Raw genomic sequence first — 16907 nt, 5'->3', positions numbered from 1 at the left:
CTTCTCCACCCCTTAAATTAGCTCTGATTGTAGCAGTGGGGGAATGCAGTCTGTCTACACTGGCACACACTGATGCTAATACGAACTAATCCCTTGCACACACAGAGCGCTCGCACTCATCAACATGGGTACCAGATAATCAGACAGCCACCCAGGCAGTGAGAGCGAGAGCGGCCGAATGCAGGCCCCTCATGGCTGAAAAACCTGCCTTCTCCAGGTTTCTACATGGCCGAAAGGGAATATGCAAATAGTGATTTGGTGGGAGGGAAGGTTTGAGCTTATAGGGATTAGCGCATGTCTGCCTTGCTCCCCGCCGTGCTAGTGCACTAATACAGGTGTTGGTAAACTGCCGTTAGCCTCTAGCTAATTTGGCTCTTTTCATGGACGCATTGTCCGAGCGGCTCTGCTATTTGTAGCAGTGTTTGCTCCTCGGCAGGGAAGTCCCTCTGTGCTGTGGTGGGTCTGATATGATCTCCCTTTCACTGCAGTATGTGAATCCCTGGCTGCCTGGGTTCTACTTAATGAGCCTTTTGGCACCAAACGGAACCTAGAACCGGGTCCATGCTGAGAGAGCATAAATCTCTTAGCGCCACTATTTTGCAGGCTCTCAGTCTTTTTGACAGTTTTTGCCATTATTTTTGTTTCATTTTTTCTATTTGCTCCTTGGTATGGAATTTAATACCGATTATTGCTTTTGGCCTTACGCTCATACTCTGTCCACTTTATTAAGACCTATGGGAACGTGCAGCAGATCTATGGGAAAGCCTTTCTATGCACACATAACAGTGCATGTGAAAGGGAAAGTAGAAGGTCAAAGTTTGACTACTCTCTGAAATAAGCTGGGGGAGATGAGCATGGACACATTCTGCGCAGACATTGCGAGTTCAAAGAAGTCATTAGGCTTCTTGAGATGTCCAACAAAGGGGAGATTTAGATCCGCAAACAGGTCTGATGGAGAAAACCAAAACCAAACACACATATCCTCTAAGAGGCTTTCTCACACTATAGGGTCTGATAGAAAGTGTCTCACTTTCATTTTTTCCCTTATGGGAAAGTGTTTTTTACCATGAATCTTGTTTTACATGTTTTACATGTGAAGTTCATCAATATAACAGGAATGTTCACTGTTCTAGTCGTTTATATCATCATCATCATCATCATCATCAAGTTTATACTTGTTACACTGCAAAACACTGACCCAATAATAAAAACCACCCTGTATTGTATTGCATCTATTCATGTTACAAATTATACATTTAAATAATATAATTCATGCACTCATTAGCCAGAGCAAATTTTTCATCTTGCATCTCATTTTCATCTAAGGCTAGAAAAACCTTGAATTTTAAATACAAATAGTTTCCCCTCCCCAATACACGTCTGTGCCAGCAGCAAGGAGCTTAGAACCCTGGCCAGGACATTTGTCATACAGAAGATTATGTCCGAGCTTAATGAATATGAAGAAGTAAGCAGTGAGAAGGTGGAATGGGACAAAACCAGCATTTCCCAGTGACTGTGGCCCGGGCAGATGTGCTCGGCCTTTTTTTCTGTGTATTAGCCCTACCTGCTGAGGTCCTGTCTTGACTCCTCGCCTAAACCTGGACTAATCTGTTTGCTCATTTAATCGCATTGTTTTCTAAAGGTCCACACATGGTTAAATCAGATTTCTGCTTTCATGCGCATTTGTTCTAAAATGTCACTCAGACATAACCAAGAGTATCCTGAGTACCAAAAAACGATGCAATCTCTTCCTTCAGGAATGCATTAGGCCAGGACCTGTGTGTCTTGGGTTTAATTAGCACTGCATAATTTATTATATGTGTTGCACAATGCATTTGTGTTACAATGAAAGACAAACTGGCAGATGGCAACATGCTGAAAGAGAGATTGTCCATTATTACCAACCACCATCAACACAAGTATAGCCTACACGCAGATGAAAAGTAAAGACTTTAATGACATCATCCCCATTTAGCAGCTAGTGGTCCGCGGGGAACGGACAGTGGTCTGGACCGAAGGGACTACGAAATAAAGCACAGACCACTGCCCTGTCATATTAGTCTCTCTTTCCTTTGACAGTTGCTCCCGAAAATAAGGCTGTTGAGCCCTAATTAACCTAATCCTCACCCAGGGATCAGGTGGGACAGGGCTTGTCCCCATCGCAGCCACAGCCCTCATCCGCCATTCCGCCCCCCTACCACCACTCTCTACAAAGTCTGTCCCCGGGTACCATCTTTACAATTTGCACCACTGTCCCTTGTCACCCCGTGGCCCATGTGAGCAGCAGTTCTTCCAATGGGGAAACAATGAGCAGCAGATTGTGCTGTCAGGCCCCATTAATTACCATCATTAGCATCACACTCCAGTTAGTGGCAGTACAGTCCTAAGCTTTCTCTGTGTCTGTGTGTCTATTTCAATAGGCCAGGATGTGGCACATATTGCCCCATGGTAAAGACTTAGACCTCCAGTTTCTTTTCTTGTTTTCGTCTTTAAAGCATTTTCACCAATATATATATATATGAATGCACATGTCAACACATAAATTCAATAATTAACACATACATTTAATGCAATTAAATCTGCCTGTATAGACTGTTCGGGTTTCAATTAGTCAGCAAAACTGACCCAGTTTCCTAAACCCACATCCCGTTTGGTAAATGTGCAATCACAATAGCTCAACATGTGTGTGTGACAGATAGCCATCAGCCCTCAGCCCTCAGCAGGCTCCCACAAACCCCTACTACATCATGACAATGGCAGGCTATTATGTTTTTAGTTGGTGGCAATTAACAAACTTGCCTCCTCTGTCCTCGTTGAAGAGTGCTTGTCACAGTTTCCTGTTACTTTCATTCCGGGATGTTTTCTTTATTTCTTATTTTAATATAAACATGATTGACATCCCATGCATTTAACAGAAGCATCAAGCCTGATTCATTAGTATATCAACAAAGCAAAAATAAAAAGAAATGACCAACAATCAGTGATGTTCATTTGGACCTACAATTTCCTATTCTAATATTTGAATTTCATAATACACAATACTCAATACTTATTAATGCCTAATTAATGCCTTATTTGCAACTACACAAGAACAAAAGTTTTTTTTTAATATCTTCATGTTTCAAAAACTACACAGCACAATATTTCATAAGCAAGCTGCAAAACATGCAACTAATGGACAAATAATGTACAAATAATGTTGTTATGAGTAAAAGTTACATTCTGAGATTTAAATGTATAGAACTAGACTCATGTTAGCCTTTCTATGACATGCAGGTCAACGCCTTTACCGCCCCCTGCTGGAACCATCTGGGTCACTACATTTAGGCACCAATATATATGTTTTTAAATGTTTCTCACAAATTATTTTCCAAACTATACAATTTTTATTATTCAAAAAAGAAAAAAATATGCAACACCATGTGTGTGGTTCTTTGTCGCATCAAAGCTGTGAAGGCATCGGATCTGTTTGCCTGCATATTCGGAAAATTACTTATGTGATGCAGTTATGTGAGTTGACCTCTTATCATGCTTAATTTTTAATTTCTAATGTAAAAAAAACCCCAAAATATTAGTATACCTTGCCAGTAGGTAGTGCGCATGCGCAGATCTTCCAAAACAAAAAAACATGTAACCAGGAAGTCCGCGCGATCTCCGTGTTTTATGGTTTCTGTCATGAAATTATTGGAAGGGAATTGCGGAAGAACGCTGACCCTCTTGAGCATTTTAGTCGCACTACTCGCAATTGTTCTGTACGTTTTGGAAAGTTCAGAGCAATCTGCGGATTTAGCAGGGTAAGAAATGCTTGGAATGCGCGTTTTATTCCTTCTCGTATGAAGGCGGGTATTGCTGCGGTCAGTCCGGGTTTTGCGTTGTGAGCCCACATGCTTCGTAATTCAGTGAAACGCTATATGAGCCCCTGATGCAGCTCCTAGCTGCATGTTAAACATGCTAAATGGACTTTTAGGATTTGAACTGCGATTTTGATTCATGTTGATTTTTCCACTGAACACTCTTTCTTTTCAGCAGTGTTAAAAACGGCAGGTTTGTGCCGTTTCTAACCCTGCCATGCACTGTGACGTCACGTTATCGTATTAATAGAGACGCAGACCCTGCACTAAGCAAAATAAGGGACGTTCTAGCTGCACCATTCAGCTCCTGTCCCTCTCCTTGGCTGAGCATTTGCATTATCTTCAGAATTAATATTGTCAACGCGTAAAACATGAATGTTTGTGTGTGTCCTTGAACAGAATGGACATACAATCTCTGGAAAAGGCGTTCAGGGAAATGAACAAAAGCTGTTTCGTGCTCGGAGCTTCTGGGGAAACGGGGAAAGAGTTACTGCGAGAGCTGGTGGATCGAAAGCTGTTCTCCAGGATCACTCTCATTGGAAGACGACTTTTGACCTTTGAAGATGAAAGATATGAGAACCTGGTACTTCACACATTCACTTCCATGCTTGTGTGCATTCACTACAAATATGACATTTGCATTTATAGCATTAGGCAGATTCTCTTATACACAGCGAATTACATAGGTGCTACATACATATTCATCATTGAAATCCCTCATTAGGTTAACTAGGAAGATCAGTAGATACCATTCGTTATACCATTCGATACCAACACAACCTCTTTTTCTATATACAGAAAAGTGTTCTTAAGTATTTTCTAAAAAGGAGTAAAACATGAGACAAGCGACTGCAATATGTTCAATTAATTACATTCATAATGTTTATTCAGAAATGTATTCTGATGTTATATTCCATTGATATTGAATAAGTCCATAAACTTTGTGTTGCAGAGCCATATATGATTCACAGATATGATATATATTATTTACTCTTGTTTAGGTTCAGGAAATAGTTGATTTTGAAAAGCTGGACAACTATTCCGCTGCGTTTCAAGGCCATGACGTGGGATATTGTTGCCTGGGAACTACAAGAGCCAAAGCTGGAGCTGTAAGAATCAGATCTACAGTACTGTGCAAAAGTTTTAGGTAGTAGTGAAACTAACTTCCCAACAGTAACTATGAAATCGATTTGAGAATGTGCCAGAAGAACTGTGGGTTAGTCTCTCCCAACTTCTTAAGCTAAGAAATGATCTCTACAAGCAAAAAACAATATTCTATTGCTGCTCAGAGAACAATAGGATAACAGAGCTGTGGATACTTCCCAAGTTTTATCTCTTTCTCTAAATGCATAATGTCAATTCTGCAATAAACAGTTTAGTTACATCGAAATTTGATTGATGTCAGACAGGGCTTTTGTTACATTAAAAAAGCATATACTTACACCATTCATAAAGAGAGACAGACATCTCAGTCTCTCTTATTTTAATATGTTTTTGCTCAGGAAGGCTTTGTACGGGTAGACCATGACTACGTTCTCCAGTCAGCAGAACTGGCAAAAGCTGGAGGGTGCTCCCATTTCAACCTGGAGTCCTCTAAAGGAGCAAACAAAGACAGTAGCTTTCTGTACCTCAAAGTAAAGGTGTGTTTGTGAGCTCAAATTTGATTACATTTGACATCTCCCAGTAGCCTGTATTGACGTTCTTTATTTTCACAGGGACAAGTAGAGGCAGACATAGAGAAGCTTAACTTTGACCGCTATTCAGTGTACAGGCCTGCGTAAGTTCATACATTCACCCCAATCATACACACTTAGCCATTCAGCAGGGATGGGCATTTCCCAACCAGCTGGATTGTGTTTGTTTAAAGTCGTTTGCTTTGTCATCATTGTTATGAGTATTGGCAACGTTCAAAATAATGACATTTCATCTGATTTAAATGCTTCTGCAGGGTTCTCCTGGTTGACAGGCAGGAAAGCAGGCCAACAGAGTGGGTGTCAAGGAAGTTTCTGGGCCTCGTCTCACATGCATTCCCCACTGCAATGTCCATCCCTATCAGCTCAGTAGCAAGGGCCATGGTGGCTAACACACTAATTCAGCAGGACAAGAAAGCAGAAATTTTGGAAAACAAGGCCATTTATGACCTTGGCAAACTGGGGGGAAAGTAAAATGGTTCATTATAATGGTTCATGCATGTGTGCCTACAATTAATATATCTTCAAGGGAAATCATTAAGGGAATCCTTAAAGGGAAATCCTAAAGTGGACAACACTGAAGTGCAATTGGGGTCTTCAAGATGAATAAAAAGAAATAATTCATCTACTTCTTTAAGCTCCACATACTTTTAATTTAATGCAACATACATTAAATATATTGTCAAATAGCTGGACACATCTTTCTCTTGGTATTTTTTTTTGTCATACATAATATGACCAAAACATTGGAAAAACTATGACTAAAAAGTCATGATCTTTTTCATAATCGGCCTTTTCATTTATGGAAAAATGCAGTCAGATAGGTCTGGAGGTTTAAATTGTACTCTGAATGTATGAAATGTTTTTAAAAATTGTGGCTTAACCCTAATCTGTGGTTTTACCAAATATTCCTTTTTTTAATAATACATGTATAAAGCAAAATGTTAAGTCTGTCAAATGCATCAAATGTAAATGTAGGAATGCTTTCAGGTATCATCATTTTCCAGGTTTTCATAATTTTTCCATCTTTTATTCAATTCTGTTACTTAAATTCAAACGTAAGCCCATAAAAATAATGAAAAAAGGAAATGACAAATAAAAATGCATTTTTCAACTTGTGAGCTATGTTATGACATTTGATATTAGCCTAAATTAATTACTTAAACAGTCAACCATTTATTTAAAAAAAAACTGCTTGGGTGGAAAGCAAAAGAACAAGTTGACGAGCTTTAAATATGCTTTTAGATATGCTCAAGTTCACTTTGGTAAGCAACAGTCAAATTGTATGAGATTCCTCAATACACACATTTTAATGAATAAGTCGATAAATGAATTGGACAAATGTTTATCATACTTTAAAATGTAAACATGTATGATGCACTTTATTCTTTTTTATTTATGTGATAATTGCATTTGGTTGTCTTTGTACCTGTACATTGCGCAATGAGAATAAATCTTAATTAAATGTTTCTAAATCTAATTGTTTTCTTGGTCTGGTTTGTGTTGTATAAGATCTGAAGCCCCTATATCCGTTTTCACACACAGTAACTTTCATTCATGCTCCTGAGGAAAAGGGTGATCTACTCACTTGTGCCACTGTCACAAGTGGTCTGCAGGGTTGTAGGTGTTCCCATTTGTCCTCGTTTATTCAACTTGTAGTGCTCTGACCTCAGAGTAGGTATTTAATACCATAATTTTTCACCTGAAATGTTAGGATATTTGGAGATCCAGGACAGAGAAAACCTGTACAGACATTCACTTATCCTGAGTGGCATCTTTGAGTGGCCTGGCGGCCGAGGCCTTTGTTGTCTATGTTATCAAGCGGCCTTTTAGACACCTTTGTATGGGCAGTAAGAAGGAGCGGTTAGTAAGCTAAGACAGTAGCAATGCTGGACAAATGATCTTTCACCTTTTGACACACTCAGGTTAAAATAACAAGTCTGAAACACCTCTTTATCCTCCAACACTAACAGGAATTAGCCAGTGTTTGCATACAGAATAATTACCTTTTGTGTGTTGATTAATTATGTCTGTCTGAACCTGTTAGGCTGGTTCATTCTAATTTTCACAGAATTATTGTTCTTGTTACAGCCATTATTAGCTACAATTTGATATTTATGCTATGAACATAACTTTTCTTAATAATATGTAACATTGTTGTGATGACTGCCAGGATATAGCATTCTTGGAAAGTACTGACAATATAAAAAAAAACAATATATGAGCTTTATCATAATGGGCCTTGTTCTGACCAAATACATGTTTTCAGCACATTTTTTCTGTTCACAATTTCAGGCATTTTTTTTTTAAACGAACCGGACCTAGTCCCACCTTTTGCTAGGTGTTTCCTAACGTCCACCACTCCTGTTTGCCAAATAGTGGGTGCAGTCCGGTACAGCAGATAGGCATTGATAAAATCTGTTTGCGTAATATAATCAGCATAATGATGAAAGAAGAATGACCAATGGCAGACGTGAGCCATTGTTACCATATAAGTCTGTATGTGAGTGTAATGTGAAGACTTCTTCTGAAATGTTTAATTGCTGTGACACCAGAGGCAAACCCAGTAAACTATGCATCTACACCTCAAAATATTCCTTTTGATTACTAGTTAACACATATATTCAAAATAGCCTCAGTAAATCAGTACACTAAAATGCTGGCTTATCTGCTTAAAACCTTTATCTAATGACGCACGTACCAACCAACAGTAACAATTGAGACGGGGATCGTACGAGAGAATATATGCACAATATAAAGTATTCATATCACTGTGCTGTTCATTGTATGGGATGATGTATGAATCCACTATATACCAAGCTCAGCATGTGTTTAGAACCATGACCCATAAGACAGGAGGAATGTGCCTTGCTCTGGTACTGTTAATATGTCACACTCCTTTGTGTTGATATGGCAACAAAGGTAGGTTTGGAATCAGTATTGTCAATCATAAAGGTGGTTCCACTGTTTTTTCAGTGTTTGTAGAGCTGTGCTTATTGATCCTAAATATCGATACTATTGATACCAAGTGGTATCAGTATTGGATCAATAATAGCACAATGGTATCAATATTTTGCTCTTCTATTTCTGTGCCACGTTCCTCACACATCAACGTGATTCCATGATGTCACAGAAAGGGGCGTCCCCAGCCTGTTTGGTGCTCTGGGCGAGCACCAGCCCAACCCCCAACAGCTCAGTACCTAAGACAAACACCACAACCCTAACCCTAACCCTAACTGAAGGAAGGATGTATGGTGCAAAATATCAAAAAGGAGAAATTACCTAATTTTGTTGTACTCATACTTACAATAAAGATATTCTTATTGACTCTGGGAAGGGATGAATTGTTAGGTACACTCAGGCATGCTCACAAAAACAACAAAAAAAAAAGCATTTGCAAGGAGGTAATTGTTTTTTGTAAATTAAAAGGTACAAACCAACCAAAATTACTTTTAAATTCTTGGTTGTAAGGGAACAAAATAGAAAGAATGCCAAGGAGGATGGTGGGAGATAAATGCTGAATGTTTTGATGTGTGCATGTATTGTTGTGGGTCTATATATTTGAACTGCTGACTGCTTGCCTCTTGGGGACAATTAAAATAAAGACTAGATTGACCTGAGCCAGAATTACAGTTCCCTGTGATGTGGGTATTTGGGTCAATGTTTTGGAAAAACATTGTTTTTTTTAAGATATTTGCCTTTGCTACAAGCTTCACCTACTTCCTGTGCAATGTCAGTTGAATCACTGAAAATCCCATTAAACATATATGAAAAGTGTTCAGTAAACCATTACCACAAATTTAAGCCATGCCCCATTGTCACCTTTTGCTGAGAGCAGAAAATATTGGTGTAAATATTGGTCAATATCTGCTGCACATTTTTTGTTGTTGTTCTAAATTCAAACTGTGAGATTCATTTTAAATAATTGTAATAATTTGATAAAGCATTCCCACAATTAATCTGCAGTCATTTTAGTTAAGTATATAATAATTAATACATGCATATTACATAACCCAGTGACGCCAGGAATACTTGGGTATTTTTGGCATTTCAGGAGCACATTATTAAGTGACAATAACTGTCATATTAAAATGTATACAAACACTGAATTTAAATCCAAAATGTTCTACTTGTATTTCCATCTTGATCTTTTGTTTAATTTAGAGGCTGTAAGGGTGCATTCCAAATATTTGCAAAAGAACAGGCAGAACAAATATTGAATTGGTGACGCCCAGTCAGCAATTAGTAGCGTTTATCTGTTTCCTACATATCAGGAATAGCATTTATAAATCTGGCCTGCCCACTGTAAGTTCCACGAATATACTTATGCACGTACGTTATTTAAAGGGAAGAAATATTCCTCTATTTGCACCTGGAAGCATAAACATTTAATCTGTTAGAAAGCAGGCCTCACATCATATCTAATGTGCTAATAAATAAGGAGAAAGCATGTGAGAAAGGGTGACACAAAAATAAAAAAAATATTATTAGGTACCCGCTGTGGCACCTTCTGCATAAATCCAGGAGGGGAAGGACTTGTGCATGGCTCCATGGTTGCATGTACAATAAAGTAATCTGGCTACTACTTTTCACTTATCATTCTTGGGTGTCTCCCAGGAATTGGTCAGGCCTTGACCTGAAGCCTGAACACCTTTCACCTGGTTATAAAGACCCAGCAGCACTTCTCTTTCCAGAAAAATTTCATACAGAGCATCTCAAAGCAAGAGCACCTGAATGACATTATTTGAGACACCCTGAGACACCCTGACCCGTCTACAGCTATATAGCCTCATACCCAACAAACTGGGATGAACTGTGTGTTTGGAAACCTTTCTCTCAGAACCAGCATTATCTTTTTTCAGCAATTTAGACTAGTCTACTGAATAGTACACCACAGGTCAACCTGTGCATCAATGAGACTTGGCTTCCCACGAACCTGTCACCAGTTCCTCATCTCACTTCCACTTTTGGAATGTCTGGACAACTGTCCCCAATTCATCCCACAATAGCTGCAGTTTTGGAGATACTTTGATACAGCGGTTTAGCCATCACAGTTTGCCCACCAAATCCTTAGACCTGCTTACAGCACATCATGTTCAAGGTCAAGATTTTGAGTTGCTTGGTAGTACATCCCACCCACATCCTCCCTATCTGTAAGAAGATAACATCACCTGTCAGTGGTCATTATGCTGACGTTGATAGCTGATGGGATAGCTGATTGGTGTATTTAAAAACTCTGTTTCATGTGCTGGTTAAGTGATCCTTAGATCTCAGAAGAACAGTGGTGGAAACAGAATAATTTAGTAGTAGCAGAACTCAAATCACTGTCTGCTGGAAGTAAGCAGTGGTGGGGTTTGAGTTAAGTAGAGTTCTGTTTTGACCTGTTAATGCAACACAAGTGAAATGCGCGCCTCGCTGAAACTGCAATGCCTCAATCTGTGCATTTCGCAGGGTGAAATGAAAAAAGATGCCATGATACCAACAGGATTTTGAAAACTAACTGATAATTTGTCTGCATGTTTCTAACTTAAAATATAGGCATCCTTGAAAACGCACATTTTCTCCATTACAGGAACAGAGGGTCTGATGAGAGGAATTGTTTGTGAGATGGCTACGGCTTTTACACAGACATGTTTCAGTGCTGCTGGGCACCGACTCATGTGGGATCGTTCTTAATTATCTGGGAATGTAGCTGGGTACAATTCAATTGCCATTTTGTGCATCATAATACTGTAGATTTGATTTTCCAGCATGAAAAGTTAAAATCACGATGATCACTTTTAGCAGTTTATATTAATTTTATTGTTAGCACTTTAATCACATTTATCGCTGAAAAACATACCATACTATAAAATATACTGAAACGACTTACACAGCCATTGAATTGAAATGGATAAAATAACTTCAGCCTGCTACTGCGATTTTGGGTAGCAGAGTATTCCCAACCTATCTAGAAACTAGCCACCAGAAATCAGAACTCTTACATCTACATGTTTCATTAGATTAGACAGTAAATTCGTATGGGTTCTGGCAAGCTGGACCTGTTCTCCCTCTTAAATGCTGGCATAAGCAAGTTCATGCAACCAGTAGTATAGCAGGCCAATAGCAGCTCTGTAAATGTACATTTTTAAATGTAAAAATGATTGCCTTTGGAAAATGTAGTGGAGTAAAGTATGGTACTTGACATTTAAATCTACCAGTGTTAAAGTAAAAAGTCTCTACAAATGTAAATACTTTAGCATAGTACGTATACACAAAAAAACTACTTAAGTACAGTAATGAATTACATTTACTTTGCTACTGTCCACCAGTGGGTTTAAGTCATGTTTGGGGAAATCAGAGAAATTATCATGCAAATGCAGATCCTATTATTCCAAAAAACAAATATATTAATATATAGCATATTTTGCAATTAAGCATCCTCAAATGCGATGATCCTATGAATGTCTGGGACATAGTAACTGTGGACTCTGAGGTGTGTAAGGGGCAATTAGTTGGATATCCAGTAGTGACTTGTCAGTTTAGATGTGCTGAGTAACACTTCCAGTTAACACGTTGCTGTGCCTCCTTGAGTAAACTTTGTAATCAACATGATCTATTGCCAAATTAGAAACTTTCATTTAGCAATTTTCTCTCCTTAAGATGTTCATTATATCATGCTTTAGCTGTGTATACCATATTGGAAATTAAATGTGTTTAAGACCAGATGATTTACCAGATCTCCATACTGGTCTAATCAATTAATTGTCATGTCCCTTTCCATTAGTACACTGGTGCAGTTCAAGTGAGTGAAGTATTCTCATGGCATTACAATAGAAACATGACAAAGTAGAAAATTAAGAAAATTAAGCATATGTACAAACTATGGACGTTCTATTAATAAGGGCACAATAAGTGCAGCGAGTACTGAGTCAGTGAGTCTGTTTGAGTGTTTGGTGGCCACAGATCAGCAGTCTGACGGCATGGTAGAAGAAAATGTCCTGTAGCCTGCTGCTCTGGGAGTACCATTTGTCTGATGCTCGCAGTCTAAATAGATCATCATTGCATGAAATTGATGTCCTGGAAAGAGGGAAACTGTACCTCTGTTGTAGAAAGTCCTGAGGATGCAGTATTTCATGTTAATGCTGTTTATGATGATGCTGGGGTTGTGTAACAACATTTAGGATTAGGCAGTGAGGCAGTTCCATTCTAATATGTCACTTGTCATTGTATGATGATAGTGTACAGATGCCAAAAGACATTTAAAAGGTTTGTGCCAGTAAGGCTTCTAGCAACATAATAACTAAGTGATACTAATATTCCATTTGACATAACTACATAACATTTCAGATATTTAAGCAGACAAATTTCTTATTAGCCAGATATTGTGTGCTCCTGTAGGCAATGCAATGTTGTTAGAGCTCATCAGACTCACATATCAATAAGGATCACATTTGAACAGTTCACAATAAACCCTGTAATCAATCTCAACTCCTATCTAAACATAGTAAACACTATAATTATTAGTTAGAGTGACATTGGGCCAGCCCTGCCTCATTCCAGGTTTGAATGTTGTGGGGGTAGCACCTGCCACAGCTTCTGAAAGCTACCTGCTAGTCCTTCAGAAGTCCTAGTATCATACAGCAATGTATCATTATTAGTTTGCTTATCAGATGTTAAAAAGGAGTTGGTGCTGACCAAAGGTGCAAATCTTAAATTATTGTTATATTGTTATATACATTGTTATAGCTTCATTGTTAATTACCAATACCAGAATAAATCATATCAGCTCCTATTGCTTTTTGGAAAGAGATCCGGTGCACAAAATGAATTTGGCACACAGTGTTTTGTTTTATAGAAATTGTGGCCTGTAATGAAAACCCTGCACATACATTTTTTCTTTTGTTGCTCCCTTTTCTCTGTTGTATCTTATCTTAATAGAGTTGAATTAAGTGTTCGCAGAGGCCGCACTGTAATGCGGCTTGGCAGATTCTGCCCATTGATAATATGAAACCAAACCAGTGACCATTAATCTTACACTTTATCTTAAATCTGTTTAACATGCATTATACCTTAAGACTTATTAGATGGTAATTTATGTATACATATAATTTCCATGAGGATTAAAACATGTGCTTCTGCATATGGACCTATATTACAAATGCGTGGACAAAAAGAACAAAAAGAACATTTTGTTTTATTAGAAATGTAGGCACATTCATAACATTCTTTAGCAGCTAAGGAATCAGGTCTCTATTATTCAGAAATTACATTTTATTAATGCATTTTAAGTTCAAGTTTGTAATAGGCAAGGTCGGGTCATTTTTATTACTTGTTCATCAATTTCTACAGACTTTACTCAGTATTATTACATGTTATGTATCTTTAACAACTTCTTGTGTTGATGACACTGTAGATTCTGCATCTGCTGATATAATGTTGTGTAAATCAGATTGACTTAATCAATGTCCGGCACCAAATGAACTGACTCATTCTGGTGTGGATCCCACTGTGAACAAGCGTGTGTGCATTTCTGAGCATAACTGATAAATAATCTTTAAACAGGGACACACCTGAGTTGCTGGTTAATTGAACTATTTTTTATTTAACCTGATAAATAATAAATTATTTTGTCTCATTAATTAAATTACAATACCCATCCCATCTCCCACATCAAGGGAAGAGTGTGCTGGGGATCTCCAGTGATGCTGATGTCTCTGTCTATGCAGCATTGATGGAGGGTTTCCAGCAAAGTGGAGATTAGTTTCTTCCTTTTTTCACCATTTTATTCAGTTGCAGCTACTAAACCACAAAATGATGCAGTAGGTGATTTCCAGTGATGATGACTGGGGAGGACCTTCATTTTGGTCTCTCACCTCAAAACTAAAGTTGAAGTTGAGCTTTATTGTCATTTCAGCTATATACATGTTAGACAGTACATAGTGAAATGAAATAATGTTTCCCCTGAAACTGGTGCTACATTTAACATTTTAACGATTAGACAAAGTTACATAGTGATTCGAAGTGCACATATGTGACAGAAACAAACTAGGCTACATAAGGTGCAAACAGGCAGTGCAAGAGTAACATTTAACAAAAAAAAACATGAGACAACAATGAGACAGACAGTGCTAAAATAGTGAAATGAATAATAAATAAATGTTTGAAGTAAAATAGTGCAAAGATTGCTGTGCAAAATGGAACAGTGCATTAGCAGATGATATTACGGATAGATAATCAAAAATGGAATGATGCATGAATAGATGAAATTACAGATAAATAATATTACAATATAACAGAGGTAGTGTGTGTGTGTGTGTGTGAGAGTGTGCCAGTCCAGTCCCTGAGTGTTCAGGTGTCTGATGGCTTGTAGGATGAAGCTGTTGCAGAGTCTGGCAGTGAGGGCCCGAATGCTTTGGTACCTTTATCCAGATGGTAGGAGGGTGAAGAGTGCATGTGAGGGGTGTGTAGAGTCCTTCACAATGCTGGTGACTTTCCTGATGCAGTGTGTGTAGTAAATGTCCGTTATGGATGGAAAAGAGACGCCGATGATATTCTCAGCTGTCCTCAATATCGGCTGTAGGGTCTTGCGGTTCGATGCGGTGCAGTTTCCAAACCAGACAGTGATGCAGCTGGTCAGAATACTCTCAATAGTCCCTCTATAGAAGGTGGAGAGGATGGGTGGTGGGAGATGGGCTTTCCTCCGCCTCCGCAGGAAGTAAAGACACTTCTGGGCTTTCTTGGCTGTTGAGCTGGTGTTAAGATTCCAGGAGAGGTTCTCCTCTAAATGAAGACCGAGGAAGTTTGTGTTCTTGATGATCTCCACAGAAGAACTGTCGATGTTCAGTGGAGAGTGGTCCCTCCTTCGTCTTCGGAAGTCAACAATCATCTCCTTCGTTTGGTCCATGTTCAGAAATAGATTGTTGACCTTACACCAATCTGTCAGTCATTGCACCAGCTCTCTATACGCTGACTCATCATTCTTGCTGATGAGACCCACCATGGTCGTGTCATCAGCGAACTTGATGATGTGGTTGGAGCTGTGCATTGCTGCACAGTAATGGGTCAGCAGGATGACCAGCATTGCACGGAGCACACAGCCCTGAGGAACTCCAGTGCTCACTGTGGTGGTGTTGGACATGCTGTTCCCGATCCAGACAGACTAAAGTCTCTCAGTCAGAAAGTCCCAGATCCAGTTGCAGAGGGAGGTGTTCAGGCCCAGCAGTCTAAGCTTCTCAACCAGGTGCTGAGGAATGATGGTTTTGAATGCTGAACTGAAGTCTATGAACAGAATTCATGCATATGTGTCCTTATTGTCCAGGTCATATGCAGGGTGGTGGCGATGGCATCATCTGTGGAGCCGTTCGGACGATAAGTGAATTGCAGTGGGTACAGGATGGAGAGCAGAAGGGTCTTCATATGTTTCATATGTTCAACAAATATCCTGAGAAATTATTTCCTAATTCGTACCAAACCGAATTTGTGTCACAACATTCCTGCACAGGTACTTATGGCCAAAGATGCATCCAGCACAATGACCATGATTGCAGCTGACACCAACAACCACACTCATTTTGACCATATATATGACATATATGGTCCTATATGACAAAGTACTCAAAAACATTCTGTACTTTTGTAGTCTGATCATTTTCACTTTTTCACTTTCAGAATGTCATTTTTGCACCAACAGGAAGTCACTTTTAGCATACCAAGATTTTTGGAGAGCTTCAAGATATTTTGAAGAGCTACATGAGTGTGCACCAGTGCACAAAGCCAAGTCCATGAAGATTTTGAAGATTGAGTTTGGTGTGGAGGAACTTAAATGGTCGGAACAGAAGACCCAGTTTCAAATCCCACTTACTACCATTGTGTCCCTGAGCAAGACACTTAACCCTAAGTGTCTCCAGGGTGGACTGTCCCTGTAACTACTGATTATAAGTTGCTCTGGATAAGGCAGTCTGTTAAATGCTGTAAATGTAATTGATTTGGACCTTTTGAATAAATCAGTTTGGTAATTGTGAGCTGGGCAATATCACTGCCAGAAGAATGTTAAAAATTCCCATCAATGCACTCCTAAATCTTGTGGAAAGCCTTACCTGAAAAGTTACTGAATGTGAAGTGATTGTTATTGTGAAACACTGCAGCACAGCACACTGTGCACAAAAAGTCCACTGCAACAGTACGTCCTCTGCATTTAACCCATCACCCTTATGTGTATATAAAATATATGTGTATGTGTACGGATCTATAAAAAGTGCATGTATCTATATGAGTTTCAGTGTGTAATTTTATAGTTCACCTGCACCTACCCTTTATGCATATTCATATTTTGTTTGTTTGTTGATCTCAAATGCCTATGTACAATGTTAATGTGCCTTTAAAA

At 38.8% G+C, this 16907-nt stretch overlaps 1 protein-coding gene across 1 annotated transcript; it reads left to right on the top strand.

The window, feature by feature from the left end:
• The first annotated feature begins 3619 nt into the window (after nucleotides 1–3619).
• On the top strand, nucleotides 3620–7022 carry htatip2 (HIV-1 Tat interactive protein 2). Its single transcript, XM_028956823.1, has 6 exons — nucleotides 3620–3794; nucleotides 4251–4434; nucleotides 4853–4960; nucleotides 5354–5491; nucleotides 5567–5628; nucleotides 5800–7022. The coding sequence occupies exons 1-6, from the start codon at nucleotides 3664–3666 to the stop codon at nucleotides 6014–6016; spliced, it is 840 nt and encodes a 279-aa protein (XP_028812656.1). The 5' UTR covers nucleotides 3620–3663; the 3' UTR covers nucleotides 6017–7022.
• Nucleotides 7023–16907: the final 9885 nt, after the last annotated feature.

Source organism: Denticeps clupeoides, chromosome 16 (assembly GCF_900700375.1).
Source record: "Denticeps clupeoides chromosome 16, fDenClu1.1, whole genome shotgun sequence".
Classification (NCBI taxonomy): domain Eukaryota; kingdom Metazoa; phylum Chordata; class Actinopteri; order Clupeiformes; family Denticipitidae; genus Denticeps; species Denticeps clupeoides.
The sequence above is the reverse complement of the archived record's forward strand: the minus strand, read 5'-3'. Positions and strand labels throughout refer to the sequence as shown.

Bases quoted from the DNA above. Each gene is read 5' to 3' on its own strand.
- htatip2 (XM_028956823.1), top strand. From the start codon at position 3,664: ATGGTTTCTGTCATGAAATTATTGGAAGGGAATTGCGGAAGAACGCTG. The intron at 3,795-4,250 runs GTAAGAAATGCT...GTCCTTGAACAG, and splicing joins CAATCTGCGGATTTAGCAGG to AATGGACATACAATCTCTGG. The intron at 4,961-5,353 runs GTAAGAATCAGA...GTTTTTGCTCAG, and splicing joins CAAGAGCCAAAGCTGGAGCT to GAAGGCTTTGTACGGGTAGA.